This window comes from Salminus brasiliensis, chromosome 16 (genome assembly GCF_030463535.1).
Source record: "Salminus brasiliensis chromosome 16, fSalBra1.hap2, whole genome shotgun sequence".
NCBI lineage: Eukaryota > Metazoa > Chordata > Actinopteri > Characiformes > Bryconidae > Salminus > Salminus brasiliensis.
The window spans coordinates 1588769-1609501 of record NC_132893.1 but is presented as its reverse complement, the minus strand read 5'-3'; the positions used below and the strand labels follow the sequence as shown (position 1 = coordinate 1609501).

Below are 20733 nucleotides of genomic sequence, written 5' to 3'. Positions count from 1 at the left end.
ACCATGGCAAAACATTCAGCTTGTGGTTCCTGAGGTAGTTCATCATTTTGTTTTTAACAGATAGTGAGATGTTCACTTCCAGAATTTGTTGGTTTTATATGAATCCATTCATCCTTCCACCAGTGAAATGTTTCCTGTACCACTGGATGCAACACAAACCCAACACATGATCCAATAACTCCTATGCTTAACAGTTGGAAAGGCATTCTTTGCATGAAATTTCTATTTGTGAATTATTGCTGGTTTTCCAAACAAACCATTGCTCATCAAAGGCTAAATTGAGTATTTTACCTTCATCATTTTACAGAATTTAAATCTAAAACACATCAGACTTGTTTAGACTTTCCTTTGACACTTTTTTTGTGGTGAGGATGCTGTGATTTTTTGGTCCATGGATGAGGAAAGTTTGAGAATCCCTGAAGGATACATTTGCACACTTTGTACCAGAGTAAGACACAGTATTTACTAAAAAAAAAACACATGAAGCCATAATGGTGGAATGGTGTACAAAAACAGAAGTGCTTACTTGCATTTTCTTCTTTCAGCGCCTCCACTGTGTACTCGGTTGAAGCCAGTCTTGCTTTCAAAGCTGAAATCATAGAACAAGCCTAAACTCCGGATCTGTTTTTAACACCAAGTCAGCATTGTCTGAAGAACCATGTGAAAGTTTGAAGAACATCATGTGATGTAAAGGTTTTATACCACTGGAAGAGTTTCTTATCTGACCCCTTTTTGGTAGATTTTTTTAACTGTCAATTAACCCACCAGTTCGTAGCTCCCCCTAGCACTAGCAATGCTCTCAAAACTAGGAGGATCATCACAAAGCCAGGCTCCGCCTTCTCATTTCTAACTGCAGCCAATCCGGCTTTGCCAGGCAGCCGACCCACTTAGAGTGATGAGGGGAAAGAGCACCATCTACCCACCCAGAGAGAGCTCTCGCGGACTCTGGCTACTGATGGTAAAGCGGTATAGCTTGGGATTCAAACACGCAAACTCCAGACCATAGTGGCAGAGCATTAGACCCCTGAGAGCTGAGACCACTCAGAGCCTCACCTGACCCCTTTCCTGGCTTCTTGTCCTAAAGGAGGAACAAGGAGGATATTAATAATGGTTCCATCTCCATCAGGACCAGTCACAGGGGTCATGGCATGGGTTGCTAGCATGGAGTACAGCAGACGTGGGGGAAGCCAGGGCCTGAAGTTCACTGGTTGAATCCCCTGTACTAAGTACAAGTGTCCTGAAGCGAGGCACCTATCATCCAACTTCCCCACAGACGTCATTTAGCAGAGGTCATTTAGTGATCTTCATCTTTCTTGATTTGACGAAGGTTGGAGGTTGATTCTGCTCTCGAGCTCTACAGCCTTAATCACCTGGTTCATTTTGAGGTCACTTTGAGGTGTCCCAAAGATTGCACTCAAGTGCTGTATGCAGGTCATTTACCCATGTTCTCTTCCTTGAGTTCCTGTAGCTGCACCCTCTGCTCCACCACCATGTCCCTCAGCTCAACGCATATGTTGCAATGGTCAGATTTCTCATGCTCAGGGATTCCTTCGGACCGAACTTCATCCTCTGATCGGACCGCGATGTCAGCTTGAAGAGTTTCAGCCCAGATACCCACAAGCAGAGCTAGAGCCGCTACTACGACCTTCATCGTTGGAGAGGTTTTTCAAAAGTGAGTCCTGAACGGTTCCTTTTAAAAAATCATGCTGGCTAAAAATTAACAGGGCCGGGACATGAGAAAACCTAACTAGAGCCAGCTGGAACATAAACACCACAGGACGGCAGTGTGCCAAGTACGTACTTATGTTAAAGCTAACAAAGGATGATTATTGAGCCACGAGTGTAATTGCCACAGCTTTAACCAGGGGTCAACATGTTATTTGTTTCTGGGTTTTTGTATTTTGGTATTATCCCTTCACCTACGGTCAGCTTCTGACCACAGAGCCATTCTTTGTTCTAGCAGTAGCTTATAACATTGCAACAAATGCATAACCAAAAACACTGATGCAGATGTTTTCTCAGCACGGCAGCGGATTCACGTGGCAAAGTAAGTCAGTGGTTCCCAGCGCTGGTTCTGACGGACCACCTCAGCTCAGGAATGGCTTAGTAATTATCAGATTAGCTGAATCAGGTGTGATGGGTAAACTCTGAAATATGCGGGGCAGGAGGTCCACCAGGACCAGGGTTAGGAACCACTGGAGACTAGGAAATCTACCCAGAGAGGTGATGGCCAGCTCTCAGTGGTGGAGGACTTGCAGTCCAGCCTGAACTGGCTTCAGAACCAGAGCCGTGCCGAAAGACCAGAGCTGCTTACAGACCAAACCACCACATACAGTGTTATGTGTGGACTGATCTGAGGGAGCTGAGGTGAGACAGAGCTGAGGCTGTGGGACGTAGTGGTAAAGTCAGAGTTGTTTGTGGTATCTGGTACCAAGACGTTAGCAGCAGATCCCGTAAGTTGTGAGGTGGGACCTCTATGGATCCTTAGGTGCCCATGACTCTGTCTCCAGTTCACTGTTGCCTTGTTTTATGAACCTTTTACTGACCACTGCATACCGGGAACATCCTGCAAGACCCCCATCAAGCCTGCCTGATGTTCTGGAGATGTTCTGACCCAGTTGTTTAGAACACCTCTGCTTTTAAATACGCACCAGCTGATAATTTTCCCATGTTTTATCTCAAGGACGGCTTTGAAATATTCACACCTGTTCTAACATCACCTCAGTAACAGTGTGTGTGTGTGTGTGTGTGTATGTGTGTGTGTGTGTGTACAGTGTGTGTGAAGTGAGTGTATAAATGGAAGCCAGTGGGAGACTCTATTAACTCTTAACGAGTCAGAATGAGGGTCAGCAGTGTGGTCCTGCTTTTCTTCAGCTTGTCCTGTGCTGAGCTCCAGAGAGGTGATGGCCAGCTCTCAGTAGAGGACTTGCAGTCCAGCCTGAACCGGCTTCAGAACCAGAGCCGTGCCGAAAGACCAGAGCTGCTTACAGACCAAACCACCGTCCAGCCCGACGTGTGGACCGAGCTGAGGGAGCTGAGGAACATGGTGGTGGACCAGAGGGTCCAGTTAGCTTCTACTCAGTGTCAGATTGAGGAGCTGAAGAAAGAGAACGCAGGTACTGATTGAAGGACTGTTTTTGGATCTGACCTAAAGGCTCTTAAATAATGATTCACATAATTTATAATATTAAATACCTTTAATGTTGTTCATTGCTTGCTTTAATGCTGTTTCTTTAATTATTGTGTTTAAGCCGTAAAGAACCACATGGCGGAGATGAAGCAAGGACATGCAGGTAGAATAAGACTGTGCTTGTAAAAGGTTTATAACGACTGATTGTTTAGGGAAAATGGATCAACTGGTCCAAAATCGGCTTACATTGCTTTGCGTGTTTTACAGCGCTGGCGGGGAGAGTGACCTATGCTGAACTGGGTTTGGAAGCCCTGAGAGACGAGAATGCTAGTAAGTGGATACACATCAGTGTGGGACGAGAAGGTCGTTTTCAAAGCAGCTGAGCAGGAACAACAACAGTGTTTTCTGTTCTCAGACACTCAAAAGGTGGCGTTCTCGTTTGGCTCAGGCCTATCTGGACACCTTGGACCTTTCGATGTCGACACCCTGCTGGTTTTCAGCAAAGAATTCACAAACGTGGGAAACGCCTACAGTCCAATCACAGGTAAACACACTGTACTCTTACTGTAACACTGGACCTGAAGACTTGCCACTTGTGGTTCCATCATGAGCCATGATAATAATAGACATGGGTGAGTGTGAAGACCCATCCAAAGGTCTGAATAACCTTCACTGGATGTAAAGGTTCATTTTGGAACCAAAAGTAGTTCTACTATGGCATCGTTGGTCCAACAGGTGGTGATGTTGGGACGCTCAGTGCTGACCCAGGTGTTTCTCTTGCTGCAGGTATCTTCACCGCACCAGTGAGAGGAGTCTATTTCTTCAGGTTAAATATCTTTGGTTATACTGCCCCACACTGGATAGGTGCAGAATTATTTAAAAACCAGGAGAAAATCTTTTTTTTGTCTGAATTCCCAGACGGAGTACACGAGTATGCCTCGAATAGCGTCACTCTGCTACTGGAGAAAGGTGATCTTGTGTATGTTAAGCTCAAAAGTGGCCGGAACATTTTTGATAACACTGATAATCATTGCACTTTCAGTGGCTTCCTGCTGTTTCCCATGTAGAAATGTTTTTACTGGTAAAGATGTGGACGCAGCACACCTTAAGCCTAAATATTCATATGAATACATGTGTATTATATAGTATCTACTTTTTAAAAAAAAAATTTTATGAGCTCAGGTTTACAGTGTTTTTTATGTAACTAAAATAAATGCACATCTTTTGTCTGTTTTGAGTCTTTGTCTTCTTCTTCTATTTATTATTATTATTACTTTTTGATATTTCTATTCTCTTTCTTTATATAATTTATTATTTATATCATTTTTTGCTGGATTTTTCAACACTATTCCAACCAGATTTTCCCATATAGTTGCATTTTTATTGCATTGGATTGCATGTTATTGCATTTTCCTTGGATGTCAATGTGGTGCAACTATTTGTGCACTTTGTAACAGTGATACAATTACACCAGTAATACCCAGCCAACCACATGGTGTACCACAGGAACTTAAAAAAAAAAGGAAACAGGAAAAAAAAAAAAAAAAAAAAAAAAAAAAAAAAAAAAAAATATATATATATATATATATATATATATATATATATATATATATATATATATAATTTTTAAAAAATATGTTTTTTTGGGGGGGTAGTTTTTATATATATAGATATTTACTTATCTATGTATGTATTTATTTGTTTATTTATTTAATTATTTTATTAAAACGTGTCATAAATTAGCATTTCTTTAGGTGCATATTTGTTTTAAAAAATTAGGAGAAAATCTTAATTTTGTTTCTCAGAACAACAAAATAACTACGCCACCAATGGTGTCACTCTGCTGATTATGCGTATACTTCATGCATGGGAAAAAATTAGAAATATATTAAATGTATTTCAATGTTAAATGCATTCTTAAATCTCACATTTCATTTCAGTATAGATTTAAGATTTCAGTCTATCCTTTTTATGGAAGTACAGGTGATCATTTAAAACTGTTCTAGCAAATAACAACAACTGTCCAGAGGGTGGCAGCAGACTCTTACAAGAGTGCAGCTGGTGACTGTGGACTTAAACGTCAGCATTTCAAGTATCTCCCAAAAATCATCAAGGCCTCAAAGGAAGAGGTCCTCAGTAGCCCATTATGATTTGTCGCAGGGAAAAGGTTCTGCACACCTGGAAATCGTAGGACCCAGGCAAAGGAATATGGTGCAATTATGTTCTCTGACTTATGGTACTGAAAATGTACCCCTGAGGGTACCACCTCGCTCCCACCGTTTGTACTGAGAGTGCACTGGAAGACAGATTATCTACCTCCAGGCATTCAAGATGAAGAAGCTGGATAAAATGATAAAAACATGGAGGATAAATATCTTATATCTTATAATATTTGTACAGAAACATCATAAATACGTTACCTGCATCATTGCTAGTTCTGCTTTGAGACAGAAGGCCAGACCCCCCTCTCACAAGTGGAGCCAATGACTGTAGAAAACATGGACAGTGCAAATATGGAAAGTCTCTCAAAAGTGAAGCAACACAGGTCTAGCGCCTTTGCTGGCTGGTTACAGTATGATGTGTAGCTCCGCCCACTCCCCATATGTTTTAATGACAAAACTCTCCAGGTTCCAGCAGTTAGTCTCTCTGTGCTGATACTGACCCATTTTTAATTTCCCTCAGACATCAGTTTAACCCTTACTCTGCTCTATCAGAAGAAGGCGGGGCTACACTTAGGAATGAAGTGATTGACAGACAGACAGTCTTGTCTGGAAGAGAGCGCTCGTCTGCAGCAGGACCTTCATGGCATCCTCTCTGGTCAGTACATGGAGAAGCTGAGCTGTAGAGGAACTTACATGAGCTGCACTTCTACTGGTGGAGCTGTTGTCCACTTACTGGACAGACTGGGAGTCCAGGGGGAAATCCGCTCTGCTTCTGCACTGGAAGCTCAATGAAGACGGTCTGAGACACTGAGGCTCTGTCTGGGAGAAGGGGGCGGGTCTACTAAAGGAGTAGGCGAGTCTCTTTATTCACTTCTGTAGAACGGAAGGAAACGTAAACACGGTGTTTATGTTTTCTGCAGTCGTTGAGAGGATCTAAGAGTAAGAAATTGAAAATTGCAAAAAGGAGACGGAGGGGTGGAGGGGCTTCAGGCATGCTCCTCCTCCCAAAATTTGGTTATTTCATAACTCCAATAAGATGTATTTGTTAATCTCTATGTTTTTTTTCTGTATATTCTGTCTTCTAGTGCTGAGGCAAAATGCCACGCTCTTTTCATGCCACCTTGCTAAATATCGTCCATTTGCCCAATTGCACTCTGATGCGAATGCTCTGTGGCACCAGGTGGGTCCTTTGATTTGAAAATGATAACTTAGAACACGGCAGCAGCCGGAGATTTATTTAAGCTGACGTGATGTAGAAAAATCACAGTGTTTAGTAAGACTGCGGCTCGGTGGCTTCATGCTGAGTGAGTCTGGATGAGTAAGTATCTGTCCCATTTAAAGCCCAGCTCGCACTCAAATGACAAGGCGAGACGAGACGAGATGGTTTAAAGGGCCTGTATCATAGAAAAACATTTTTTAAATAAAAATATTTATTTTTAAATCCAAGTTTTATGTTGTTTATATCATTGATATAAAATATACTTGCGCTCTCCTCCGTCCATGTCCAGGAACAACTGTTTACTGTTCTAAATTAGGAACAACATGCAATGCCTGTAGTTACTGATTAGAAGCATAAGGGGTTAAGCAAGCAATATTTTTTTATATTTTTGAAAACTTTGTCTCCATTTCTGGAGCTCTGTATATAAACATTGGAATACCAAAGCATTTGTAACTGCAACAACCTTGTGGTGGTGCACTTTCTGAAAGAAGTTCAGGGGTGCCGGTATTTTTTTACCATGACTATAAAAACCACCTCTGACATGTCTTTGAGATCATTGTCTTGTTGGAACCTAATTGAGTCCAGGTTTCAACCATCTAAGCTCTACACTTTAAGGTCATGCTGAAGGATTCTGAGGTCGTCCTCCTTCATTCTCTTATCAACTCTGGGCAACTCTGGTACCAGTTCCAAAACAGCCCCAAAAGATGTTGCTACCACCACCACCAGCTGGTGCAGTGTTCTTGGGGTTGAATGCCTCACCTTTATTTTGGAGCATGGGCTTCTTTCTTGAACAGCAGCCTTTCAGTCCGTGGCCATGTAAAAAATGTGTCCCCGGATGGCAGTGGATTCTTTCAGCAAGATAATGCCCCACCCCTCCCGCAGACACTGCACTCTTTGTCTGGAAACAGTTCAGGGAACATGGTAAAGAGTTCAAGGTGCTGTACTGGCCTCCAGATTCCCCAGATCTCAGTCCGATCCTGCCTTTCTGGCATGACAACGTAAGAGGGGGTTACACTACATGATCTGACATATTTGAAAAATACGCTGACCAAATACACTGGTCACTAGCTCAATCCGAAAGGGTCCTTTCGATAGCCAATACAACTGAGCACAGAAAGTGCCGTCTCATATTTTACTTCACATTCCACCTTAAATAATGCAGCAGCTACATTCTGGCGCTAGTACATGTCAGCTAGTACTGCGGCTCCATTTAAGGCGGAACGGAAATTTGTATAAGGCAACATCTGCCCCGAACGCAGGGTATCCTCCAACATGTGCCGTGCCACTCGCCTCCACCGCTCTCTGCAGTCTGCCAGGCGATGCTGACCCCATCTTCCCACATATGACCTCACCTAAACCTGCATCTGCATCTCCTAGGTAACACAAAGCACACGTGTTCTGGGGACGTGTTCGTTTCGGTCAGGTCCAGCAACAGATCCCTAGTCGTTTAGGAACATGGGCAATTTAGTAAAATCCGCACATCTCAATGGGGAAGTGTGAGATAACCAGTCTGCTTTACAGGACTTACTGCTGTAATACCACAGGATGCCTTCAGAGGTCTTATAGAGTGCATGCCTGGGTGGGTCGACTTGCAAAAGACCACCAGTACATAACAAGAGTATATGAGGTCTTAATGTTGTGGCTCATCTGTGTATATGCTGGCGTTTAGTCGGCTTGCCACTCCAGCAATCCCTCGACTGCCTGTGACCATCTGTTTTTCTTTCCTGTTGGTACTTTTCACACAGCCCCTTAGTGCACTTGTTCTCTCCTCTCTCTCTTCCTCTCTCTCTTCCTCTCTCTCTTCCTCTCTCTCTCTCTCTCTCTCTCTCTCTATTTCTCTCTAGCTTTCTCTCTCGCCCCTCTTTCACACATACATATCGAGTGCTGGGTCAGAGGCATCCTAAATTGCGCTGAAATGAGGGAATGAGGGAGTGCAGGCAGGAGGGAAGGGAAAAGGCTGTGAGATAGTGTGTGTGTGTGTGTGTGTGTGTGTGTGTGAAACACAGAGAGAGAGAGAGAGAGTGTGTGTGTGTGAGCGAGAAACAGAATGCAGATCGATGCCTCCTGCTGCTTCAGCATGTAAAGGTGAGAGCGAATCACAACAAACGAGGAGCACACAGTGAGCAGAGCAGCGGAGAGGAGAGGAGAGGTACGGAACGGAACGCAGGAGAGCAGGACGGAGGACGGAGGACGGAGGACAGGAGGACAGAAGAGGGGAGGAGAGAGGAGGACAGCACCCAGTCGCCTGTCTCTGCGAGTATGGCTGCTGCCCGCTTATGTCCAGCTTATGAGAGTGGACAGGTGTTTCGCTTGAAGCTCACGTGCAGCCGTGAGTCACGTCAGATAAGCGGCCACTTCACTTTCCTGACCTGAAGGACCTAAAAGGACTTGAAGGAGGGCAGCTCTATCTTCAGGAGATTATCTTCAGGCTTTTGCAGGAGAGGCAGCGAGGGCTGCAGGATGCTCTGGAGTTCTAGGGGTAAGTTCTGGCAGATTAAAAAAAAATGCCTGACTGCTGGATGGCTGGACCTCGCTCTTGCTTTGGCGCAAAGTTTCCGAGGCTGGAGGTCTCGGCATTTGGTTTGGACGCGAAGACGAGTTTCTGGGTTGGAATGTCCTATCTCTGCAAGATCACGCATGCTAATTTGGGTCCTGTCACTCACGGGGCACTGGGATGAGTCCCCGGGATAGAGTTTTTTTGGGGGGTTGTTTTTTTTCGGCGACCGCAGTCCGCAAGCATCCAGAGTCCAAAGGGGTCAGCCTGACGTCCACAACATGACATCAAAAGAGCAGTGCCCGAGGGGACGAGTGACAGGCCGATCTGGTGCGGTGTTTACGCATAGCTGCTGGATGGGGGGACGGGGGGACGGCTTGGGGAGGGGGGGGACATTTGAGTTATTGCTGAAAGTGAGTAAATGTGATGAGGCCTTTCATGCAGTCCCACTGCAGCTCCAGTGTTTAACCCTTTCAGCTCTAGGCTTATTATTCAGGAAGGCTCATCCAGCAACCACTATGAATTGCTAAGTAACTTGAACTATGAACGTAGTCGCAAGAGTTAGGAATTAGAATGTAGGCCCACATTTAGGTCCTTAGGGTAGTGCTTCCTGAATAATTCATAGTGCATAACGATTATTGAATCATTTATAGTCCATAATAGTTACTGGGCAATTCATACTGGATAATACGCTTTAGGATTAAGAGCTGAATAGGCCTGCAGTTTAGGGGGTTAATGGATGTAGTATGGCTTACTAACCCCCCCCCCCCTCCTCCTCCTCCCTCCTCCACTGGCTCCTGTGCCTTTATATGCTTTAACAAAACTCTCTCTCTCTCCCCTTTTCTCTCTCTAGTGCTCTCTCCCGCTCTCTCTCTCTTTTAAGAAACAGCTGCTGCTTTGAGTCATGCGTCAGTAAATTTCTCACTGGTCACTGATTAATCTCCCCCTTTTGTCAGGACTTAATGAAGTCGTTAGCATTAATGCATAAATTATCAACCTGCCTAAGGTGGGCTAAGCGAGAGAGGATGGCGGCGGCAGGCGGCCAGGCACTGGTCCAGGTAGCAGCAGCAGCAGCAGACACAGGGAGGGTCAGAGCAAAGCACCCCCCCTCTATTGACTGTTGCCAAAAAAATAAAACCTACACTATCGCTATAGACCTGACATGCATCCCCATGCATTTTCGAACCAAGAATCAGTCACCTTAACAGCCACTGCCTCTCTCACTCTATCTATCCCTCGCTCGCCCTTCTGAATCATCCAAATCAATGGAGTGTGTTCTCTGCAGTTCAGGTATTCTGCTCTCAGGTCACCGGCTGCGAGACAGCAGTAACAGAGCATTACCGAAACAGCAGAAGCAGTCTCTTTTGATCTGCCCCTTTAGACCTTAGCATACGTCTTTGCTTTGCTCAGCGCTATACTGGTGCCTGTCTACAATATGGTTTAGGGGGTATACCGTCACTTCCTGATAGATCCTGATAGATGCCACTTATTAAAATGACAGGTAATATTGCTATCCATGGGTTCGGACAATAATAAGTTGAAACTCTGGGAAACTGACAGGATCTGAGACTGGGAACAGGGTGCTTATCAGGGTTGTAAATTCATAGGTTAGTAGGCAATAATTGGTTAGGAGTGTTGACCATTTGGTCAAAACTGGGTATCCAGATACTGTCTTCGGACAAGAGCTGAGACTCAATTCTAAGGCCCTGTGATTGACCCGACCCCCTAAAAAGATATTAATTGAGTATTTTGGCAGAATTGTCAGGCGTGTGAGACCCGGTACAATATCTTCTCCTGGGGAACAAAACCTCTGGCAGCAGCTCCGAATATGATATCCCTCCCAGAGCCATTTGGTCCATTTCCTTCCACTAAGGTATTCTGATATAGCCTCATTTGATTATCATGCTACACTGACTTTCCATTCTGGAAGGCGCCTTCCTGATCAGTATTCATACTAATGGCCACGTGCAGCACAAGCCAAGCTGTTCATTCACACACTCGAGCTGTTGTCATGTTTCCCAAAGCAACTGTGCTTGTCAGATTATTTCCCTCGACAGTCTAAAGTCACCTCTAAGGCCACCCTTGTCCTTTCCCCTCAGATGCAACAGCGTGGCCAAATGCCCTGATTTCTGCTCTGGTGTCCTGCTGAGCCAGTCGTTGTGGAGATGGGTCGACGGGCGGCCGACCTGACCACTCCTGTGCCCGTGCTGGGAGTGCCCGCTCTGGTGGGGGTCCGTGGCTGGAGGGCTCTCACATGGACCCATCAGTGTAACGTCGGGGTGCAGACATCGCCCGCTATACGGTGAGGCAATGTCTTAATATTTAAACCAGTGATCAGCATAGGCGTGTTTAGTGTCCTCCACTGGTCAACATAGGTCCATACGACCATTTTTTTGGTCACTCACTATGGTGGAGATGAGTCTCTGGAGTGCGAGCAGAAGTGTAGTCGAGTCTGTGAGTTAGAATCTAGGCTCAGGTCTCTAAAGGGGTAGGCCTGAGTCCAGTGTCAGGTCTCTGGGAAGGCAAGTCTGGGTCAAGCCCTGGGTTTCTGGGGACGAGTTGAGTGTTGAGTCTCTATGGCATGAGCGCAGGGGTGTTGGGTCTCTAGGGATTCTGGAAAGTCTCCATGATGCACTTCTGGGACAAGTCTCTAGTCTCTAAACGCAAGCCGAGCCTCAAGCCTCAGGGGGCACGGGTGCAAACCACCGTCTCTGGTGCTAGGCGAGTGTCAAGTCTCTGTCCATCAGGCTGAAGGTTTTCCTATAATGAAAGGCTTGTTATTTGAAGCCACTCTGAACCTGATACCGGCCAGGAGAACAGCTTTGCAGTGACGACAGACCGCAGCAAATCCGACAGGCAACACACTTAGACTGACACTGACAAATCAACATGTTTTACTGTGAGCTGTGATGCTCAGAGGTTCCAGTTTCTGTGCAAATCGAGGCATTTTGATGATCCAACAAACACATAAAGAGGCCAAAAACTGTGAGAGACTCACTGGTGAGCTTTTAATGTACCACATGAAGCAATCCCATCCCAATCCCCTTCACATTGTGATGCTCTGTTTATTTTTTGCAGGCCTACTTTACGAAGTTGCCGGTCCCAGTCAGAGACCCAGCAGACAGACAGCGCTACCGTCCCGTCGGAGAAGAGAACGAGCATGCCACCCAACGGTCACATCCCTAAGGACTTGGGCTCAGAGGAAGAGGGTAAGAAAGGGCAAAAAAGGAGCATTTTTGTGAAACAAAGGAGTCTTGACACAAAGATAAAGAAGGGTGTGACGTTCCAAGGTGTGGACAGTGATTTAACTGAGGATGCTGGCAAAGGAGTCAAAACGGAGGTGCACTGCCACGCTCGCAGAATCAAAACCAACCCTCATCTGCATGGGGGAGTTGTCAACGGCAGGTCAAAAGGGAGGAGGGACGTCCGCTTTACCAACGGGAGCGTGGTTGACTCTGAGGCGATCGGGGGGATCAGCAGTGACATCAGCGAGGGGGAGGAGCCATCTCCAGGGCTCAAAACTGCAGCGCACTTCGGGAAGAGGAAAGTTCCCCCATGCTCCCCTCCACACAGACCCCCCCAGAGAATCTGCAGCACCTGTGGTGGGAGACAAAACCCTTTGGCCGCAGTTCTTTACAGCACCACCCGAAGCATCGCTTCACCCACATCTGCTGGGTCAGACAGTCTCGGATCCAGCCCAGCAACCCCGTTCTACCCTGGGAAGGACACGGGAGGTCCGCTTTCACCCCTATGTGTGCAGACGGAGAAATACACTACCTACAAAGCTATGCAAACAGACAAAGGGTCGGCAGCAATGCGGCCTCCACCTTATCCGAGTGTAAACATTAACAATGACCAGCCGTTATCATCTGCGCAGGAGGCGGAGGTGTTAAAGCTCACCAGATATCCATCAACCAGGAGATACGCGGGTACTGCCCCTCCACACACAGACACAACACCTCTCAACACGTCATCTCCATACACACACACAGTCGCAGTGAGTGTGATTCAGGAGGCACACTCGAGTGTCTGTCCCATTTCACAAAAGCCTACTGCTTCATTGTCACACACAACACAAGCACCCAGAGCCCCTGTGCTAACCCTGCCCACACATACTCACCAGCATAGCATCGTGACGACCCAAGCCAAAACACACGTGCCGAGCAACCCCCTTGCACACAGCCGAGTGCCGCACACATCATATTGTAATGGTACACAACCCACATACACACACTCCAAACCTCTGACCTTTGTCCAGCCACACAGAAAGCCAGACATGAATTCTCGTCCCGCTGACACGCTTCAACAATACTCCTGCCCTAAAACCTGTGAATCAATCACCACGGCGGGCACAGTCCAGCACACTACACCAAAGACCACCATATTCCAGACAAATGCCAAAGGCACTTGCCACACTGCTCAATCAAACCATGTTAATCCACACCCCAAGCCTCCAGCCACCTCGCATTCACCCACAAGTGCTCCAGATCAAAGCTTAGCACCGAGTCATTTGAATACAGTTTTCAAACCTTTGAGCACTTCGCACCCTAATACAGACGTCAAACTTCCAAATGGATTAGACGCCGGGCAGAACACACACCGAAGACCTTCTGTCTCCTTAGACGCAAATCCAAGCGCTAAACCTCAAAGAGTATCGCAAATCCATTTTAGCACGGACCCCAAGCCCTCAGCCACCTCAGACTCTAATTACTCCAAAGCTAGCAGCACATCCACATCCACTCAAACACGCTCCATGGCCAGTGACACATTCTTACATGCGGATACGCAAACGTCGCACTGCACAAATTCACAGCCGAACACTGCGCACTGCAAGCCTTCCGGCGCCGCTGACTTGCCCGTATCACCTCGCTGCACTCTCCCGCACATTGACACTCACTCGAAACCGCCTAGCATATTAAATAACCAAAGTGGTACAGAGTGTAAACTGTCCCACACCTCTTACACAACCATCCATCCCAGCGCCGCACTTAACCCAAGTCCTGTCACAACTACAAGCCTTTTAACCAGGTCCAATGCGTCTACAACCACTCAAGCGTTCGTGGAAGTGCATTCCAACAGCGTGGAGCAGCCTAAAGCAAGTCTTAATGGCCTAGCAGAGGCTGCGCAAGTGGCTAGTGCTATGTCCATCACAGAAAGACTGGATAACGGAATTGGCGTTTCGTCTGCAGAAGCGACAAGCTCTGCTAAAGTCGCCTCTGAAGGTGCAGCTGAGCCAGTGTTGGATGTGAAAGCAAGTCACACATTTGCGGCGGAGACAACAAAAGACATTCACGGCAACCGCGAACCCTCTGCGATCCCTGAATCGCAAACGGCACACCAGCAAGCCACACCTCAGCCTTCCGTACCGCCGAGGACACCCAACGCCTTCTGCCCACACACTTGCAGGCCTCCCAAACCTACTCACGCACCTCCGCTCCATCCAGCATTTAAATTATTAATCGAGGTCACCAGGAAAAGAGGCACAAATGCAGATCCCAATCCAAACGCAGTTCCGCACCTGCCTTCTCAGCTACGAACACAAAACCTCAGCAGCCTCAATCACACTGAACCAGACCAAGAGTTAGAGACTGATTCGCAGGCCAGTATTGTGTTACCCATTAGCGGACCGATCCCGAATGGTCGCTGTGCCCTCACACACTACCACCCTCCATCTTTGGCCCTGCTGTTGCCTACTTCTCTCGAATGCAGCAGGAATCAGGACCCGCAGAAGAGGCTGGAGAACGTGGAGGCCAGCCTGCAGGCCAACCAGGAGAGGATCGCAACCCTCCTTAATATCATCCAGGACTTGGAAATGAGCCATGCTCTCAGCAAAGGGTGAGTGAGAAGGCGAGAATGAGAAAGAAACAGTGTGAGAGATTGAGAGACAGATAGATAGAGAGAGAGTGATCTGAGGGAGGTAGGGACGGAGGGAGGGAGAGAGGGATTTCAGCCAAAAGCATTACACGGAGGTGTGAGTTGGGTACTGAAAGACTAAAAGTGATTGCAAGTAATACCAGGAGCACAGTGGCATACAGAATAGCTGGTCCAATGCCTTTTTCCCCATTCATAATGCAGTTTAGTCAGCTCTAAGAGAAAGTTCAGCACTTTTTAACTGGCCCTTGAGAGCTATTAGAGAGGTGATTGATAGGCTGGAAACACGGCCATATTTGCTTCATTTTTCTACCCTGCCACCACCTGTTGTTTCTCTCTGTAGACGCCGATGTTTCCGGACCGGTCAGGACCTCAGTGACTGCTCCACCTGCCAAGAGACGGCATGCATCATCTACAGGTGAGCGAGACCTCCCAACCTGACAGAGCTTCCCAGCGGGGAACAAGCCTTTAGCACCATTGTTTATCCAGCTTGCTTGCATGGTTTCCCCCTCGACATGCACATACTGTCGATCCTAGCTACATTAGCCTTGTAAATGACATCTTTGCTGACCTATTGCTGATACCCAAAACCCCATGCACCCTCTCAGTCTCTCTGAGAGTCTCTTTCTCTCTACCTCATATCTCCTAGCGTGGAGTACGACTTCAGAAAGCAGGAGCGGCAGTTCAAGGAGGTCTTGCAGCCTCTGGATTCCCCGGTGAGAGAGTTACAGGATGAGGAAAATCCTGTTTTCCTTTCTCTGCCCACGCCCCAGAATCAGGAGGAGGTACCCTCGCTTCCCAGCATCGACACAGAACCCAAGGCCAAGGCCAAAGTCAAGAGCAAGAAGCTATGCCGGAAGTTGTTTGGCTGGCTGCCGCGAAAGGTCCACAAGAAGTAGATCGGTCCTGCTGTTTCTCTTCCCCTCAACTTCTCGTCCCCCCACATGACTCTGAATGGCTCACCACTCCTCTGGGCGATTAACCGGAGGAAGGCTTCCAGTACCATGAATCACCCACTGGAATTGGGTCCTTACAGTCCAGAAGAGTGACTGACCATGTTGTTCACTGATGGGATCCAGTGAAGTGAGTTTGCACTACACGACAAGATGCTCCATGCCGAGTCTGCGAATTGCGTAACATTTTCCTCCGATGCTTCGGGCCTTCCACCTGGGTCGTGACATCACACAGACAGCAAGACGCCCATCCTGACGGATCATGCTCCTCGTTTGTGGACTTGATAAGCAGATGGACATCACTATGGCACTAGGCACTAGATTTTGGAGTGGGCTATGGAGTGTTTTAGGTGGACTGGGGTTAGCAGTGGAGACCCGATGTGGACCGACGGTGGCTGCTGTGACCATACAACCTTTGGTTTACCATATGCATCTAATCTTCATAACAATAAAGCAAAGATCGATCCGAACGTATTCGCTGCTGTTACGTTATTGTAGACCTTGGTTTAGCTTGGTTTATGCTCCTCTGGAACATCTGCTAATGCAGTGTTTCTCAACCCTGGTCCTGGAGACACCTTGCCCAGCCCATTTTCGTGCTTTCCCAGCTCCCAGCCTACCTGATTCAACTAATCAGCTCATTAGCAAGGCCTTTTAGAGACTTTACAGGATGTGTGTAAAAGCAAAGAGTCCACTAAAATATGTGCAGGGCAGGTAGCCTCCAGGATCAGACCTGAGAAAGACTACAACACTAGGGAGGTTAGGACTGATCAGGACTTCCGAACGTAACAAACACATTCATTTGTCTCGTCATCCTGTCCATAATGGCCTAACCCTGGACACAGGCATAGCCCAGCAATTCATATTAGAGTAGACCTTCCCTAATTAGCCATCTTCCAAAGTCAGAGGGACAAAACAACGAGGGGAGGGGGTTGGGGAACAGAGGGGCATATCCCCCCTATCCCCAGAGGAAACTCCGCCTACCATGCACACGGTTCCATGCTTTTACACAACACAGCTCTAAGCAGCACAGCAGCTCATCCAGCCCTTGGTGGTGGGCGGTAGCTGAGCGAGACTCAGCATTGCTCCTGGTGGCCCCTCAGGGAAGCGCACGCATGCCGGAGGTCTCAAAAGCCCAGAACAATCTGAGGCCTTACAGGCTTTTTAAAAGACTTTGGATTGAAACAAAGGCATGCCGGAAAGGTTCAGTGAGGCATGATAAAAACCTAAAAACCTGCTATGAATTTGTGTTCGGGTGCCATGCACATCCGTGGTCTCTCTCTCTTTCTCTTTTTCTCTCTTTCTGTGACTATATTTTTTCCCCCATCCCCTTTCCCTCTGAATCTCTTTCCGAATCCTTCTGCAACAAGCGCTCAGACCTCCACGCAAACTCAAACGTGCACGTCGACTCAAACTCCGTTCATGCCCTAGTAACTTTGTCTGAAGAATCAGCTACTGCCGGGGGCAATGTGCCATTTTGGAACAGATTTAGTCTTAACTTAGTCTTCAACAGGGAAAAAGACGGGGGAAGCGAAAAGCCAAACATCTAGCCGCAGCGGCTGTAATGTGACAGGAGCTTTAAATGTCAGGGGCTCTGTTCGGCTACACTGCAGGCTCCAGACCCCTCTCTCCATGACAAAGAGCAAGTGGCCCTCACGGCCAGCCTTCGTGCAGCACAGAGGCCAAACACCAACGAGCTCCAGAGGGAAGGCGGAGTTGCGAGCCAGGCCCAGTTTAAATTGTTTGGGTGGCGAAGGAAGGAGGGGTTGGGGGTACAGGCAGCGTGACACAGGCCGTCTGATACCCCTTGAGAGCCAGAATCTGAAGGTTAACTACCATCAATGCCTCTGTTATAAACATCCACATGCTTCTCCGCTGGGTACTGGGATCCACTTTCCAGACCCTACAGGAATATGAAATCTTCAGAGAGTCCTATTCTATTGGCAATACTCTTTAACAAGGACTAGACAAGCTGTGTGTGTGTCAGCAATGGGTGCAACTTTAAGCGGTTGAATGCCTTCATTAGAAGGGGTGTCCACAAACATTTGGACATATAGTGTAGATATAGGAATTTATAGGACATTCAGTTGGGAGAAGGAGGAGCTTAAGGTCAAAATTGAGTTATTTCATAACACTAGATATCAGAATGTCTTTTCATTATTATTGTTTTTTTATTATTGTTATTAATTTTAATCTGCTGATTTTCTTTGTTCAGAGTTTACACCTAATTGTCCAGTTACGTTTTTACATTAATTTGCTAAGCTACTCATACGCATAATCTTCAAATATGTTTACATTAAAAACGTCGGTAATATTGCCTCTAACCTGGTCACAAAGTTTGAGAAATTTGGCTGTAAAATCAAGCATTTTGATCCACAACAAAATCCTGGTGGATCTGGCTGTGGCGTAGATAGCTCGGATTCGCTAGCTAGCCCACAAGCTAACTTAGCTGAGCTAATGTAGGAGGCTAACATTAACGCTAATCCTTGTGCCAAAACGTTGGTAACTCTTCAAATCATCAGTACAGTGGATTACAGAGATGATTTCACAACTGATAAACAAACTAAAGCCTTAAATTAGCGAGTAAGCCACCTACATCTGTTTGCTACCTACATCAGTTAGGCTAACTGGGGGGTCCGGGAACTTTTCTCTGGTGTCTGATTCTTCTCTCTTTAGCTGCTTAGTTCAACATCTGTCCGATTGAAGGAGGACCCTGTGTTGTGGTCAGAAGTGAGCAAATGAGTGGGAGTCTGATAGGGCTGATAGTCTGATGGTCAGAAGTTAGCTAATGAGTGGGAGTCTGATAGGGCTGATAGTCTGATGGTCAGAAGTGAGCTAATGAGTGGGAGTCTGATAGGGCTGATAGTCTGATGGTCAGAAGTTAGCTAATGAGTGGGAGTCTGATAGGGCTGATAGTCTGATGGTCAGAAGTTAGCTAATGAGTGGGAGTCTGATAGGGCTGATAGTCTGATGGTCAGAAGTGAGCAAATGAGTGGGAGTCTGATAGGGCTGATAGTCTGATGGTTAGAAGTTAGCTAATGAGTGGGAGTCTGATAGGGCTGATAGTCTGATGGTCAGAAGTTAGCTAATGAGTGGGAGTCTGATAGGGCTGATAGTCTGATGGTCAGAAGTGAGCAAATGAGTGGGAGTCTGATAGGGCTGATAGTCTGATGGTCAGAAGTTAGCTAATGAGTGGGAGTCTGATAGGGCTGATAGTCTGATGGTCAGAAGTGAGCTAATGAGTGGGAGTCTGATAGGGCTGATAGTCTGATGGTCAGAAGTTAGCTAATGAGTGGGAGTCTGATAGGGCTGATAGTCAGATGGTCTGTAAGTTAGCTAATGAGTGGGAGTCTGATAGGGCTGATAGTCTGATGGTCTGTAAGTTAGCTAATGAGTGGGAGTCTGATAGGGCTGATAGTCTGATGGTCTGTAAGTTAGCTAATGAGTGGGAGTCTGATAGGGCTGATAGTCTGATGGTCAGAAGTTAGCTTATGAGTGGGAGTCTGATAGGGCTGATAGTCTGATGGTCTGATATCTGCTAGCTGACACAGCTCATAACCCTGCGTCTCAGTGCAGCGCCGTCCGGCTGCTGTGTACTATGTGAGATGTTCCAATAGCGCGCGGCTGCTGGCAGCTGATCAGCAGTTTTAACTGCAGCGGCGATACAGTAGAAATGATTTATGGGTCAAACTGCCCCGCACTGCTACAGAATGCTGAAGTATCCTCCTGTTTGCTGGTGTGTGAGAGAGCCTGAGGCGCAGCAGTGGAGTGTGAGGCAATAATAAGATCAAGTGTGTGTGTTTATGTTGGTTCAACAATACTTCTCCCAAACACACACACACACACAGACCTACACTCTTTTCTGTTAACTCTCTCTCCCTCTCTCTCTCTCTCTCTCTCTCTCTCTCTCTCTCTGTACCAGATGCAACTTTTCTTGCTCTCTCTCTCTCTCTCTCTCTTGCTCTCTCTCTCTTTCCCCAGCTGTGACCCCCCCCCCTCTCTCTCTCTCTCTCTCTCTCTCTCTCTCTCTCTCTCCCCAGCTGTGACCTCTCTCTCTCTCCCCAGATGTAGTCCCTCTCTTTTTTCTGTACCTCACCCCAGCTGCAGCTTCTATTTATTCTTCCTCCTCTCTCTCTCTCTCTCTCTCTCTCTCTCTCTCTCCCTCTCTCTAGCCTTGTTTCTCTCTTTAAATGGAATCGGTTGTGTCTGTTTGAGTCAGCCAAAGCAAGCCAGAGACTGTGTGTGTGTGTGCGTTTGCAGGATGCAGTGTACTGCCTCCCTGGGGAGAGTGTGTGGGTGGGACATGGGTGCACTCAGCCCCCCCTCCAAAAAAATTCCCTCACAGCCTTCTCATTTCCAAGGGGTTCCGTTCTCCTGACAATGCTGATGTGTGTGTGTGTGTGTGTGTGTGTAGCTGTGGTGAAAGCGACATTCATGGAGATGAAAATTAGACAAGACAGAACACAGCACCAGGGCACAACTATCACACACACTCACATGCACACACACACACACACACACACACATATACATATATATATATATACACACACACAATAAAAACAACCAATCATCTTAACTCCAGTCTACCCGAGTTACCCGAGTTATCTTTTGATTCTCAGATTTCCCATTTTAATAACCTCTCCTTTTGTTCATTGGTTATATTTTATTATTAATATTTATATTATTTTTTTTAATATTTAAAAAATATATTTAAAAAGTTTTTAATATTTAATATTAAAAACACTATTTTTAGTGTTTTATGTGTTGTTATAAATTATTATTGTTTCTGGGAAAAAAGACATTTCAGAAAACATTTCAGTGGATAAAATATCTTAAAACATGTAAAAATGGCAACAAAAAAAGTGAAATAATCTTTAATTTAATTTTAAGATGAATCTTATTTT

General features: G+C 46.4%; 2 protein-coding genes across 4 annotated transcripts; both read left to right on the top strand.

Moving 5' to 3' along the window:
• Positions 1–2838: 2838 nt before the first annotated feature.
• Positions 2839–4359, top strand: cbln17 (cerebellin 17). 2 transcript variants are annotated; one of them, XM_072659270.1, is made up of 5 exons: positions 2839–3116; positions 3252–3293; positions 3398–3460; positions 3546–3674; positions 3917–4359. In XM_072659270.1, the coding sequence occupies exons 1-5, from the start codon at positions 2840–2842 to the stop codon at positions 4195–4197; spliced, it is 792 nt and encodes a 263-aa protein (XP_072515371.1). In that variant the 5' UTR covers position 2839; the 3' UTR covers positions 4198–4359. The 2 variants fall into 2 exon arrangements, with proteins under 2 accessions (XP_072515371.1, XP_072515370.1); XM_072659269.1 differs by having other exon boundaries at positions 3866–4359.
• Positions 4360–8435: 4076 nt separating this feature from the next.
• On the top strand, positions 8436–16283 carry LOC140536794 (uncharacterized). Of its 2 annotated transcripts, none has more exons than XM_072658813.1 (5): positions 8436–8990; positions 11105–11307; positions 12084–14840; positions 15220–15294; positions 15526–16283. In XM_072658813.1, exons 2-5 carry the CDS (start codon positions 11171–11173, stop codon positions 15773–15775), a joined length of 3219 nt encoding a protein of 1072 aa, XP_072514914.1. In that variant the 5' UTR covers positions 8436–8990; positions 11105–11170; the 3' UTR covers positions 15776–16283. The 2 variants fall into 2 exon arrangements, with proteins under 2 accessions (XP_072514914.1, XP_072514915.1); XM_072658814.1 differs by having other exon boundaries at positions 15485–15685.
• Positions 16284–20733: the final 4450 nt, after the last annotated feature.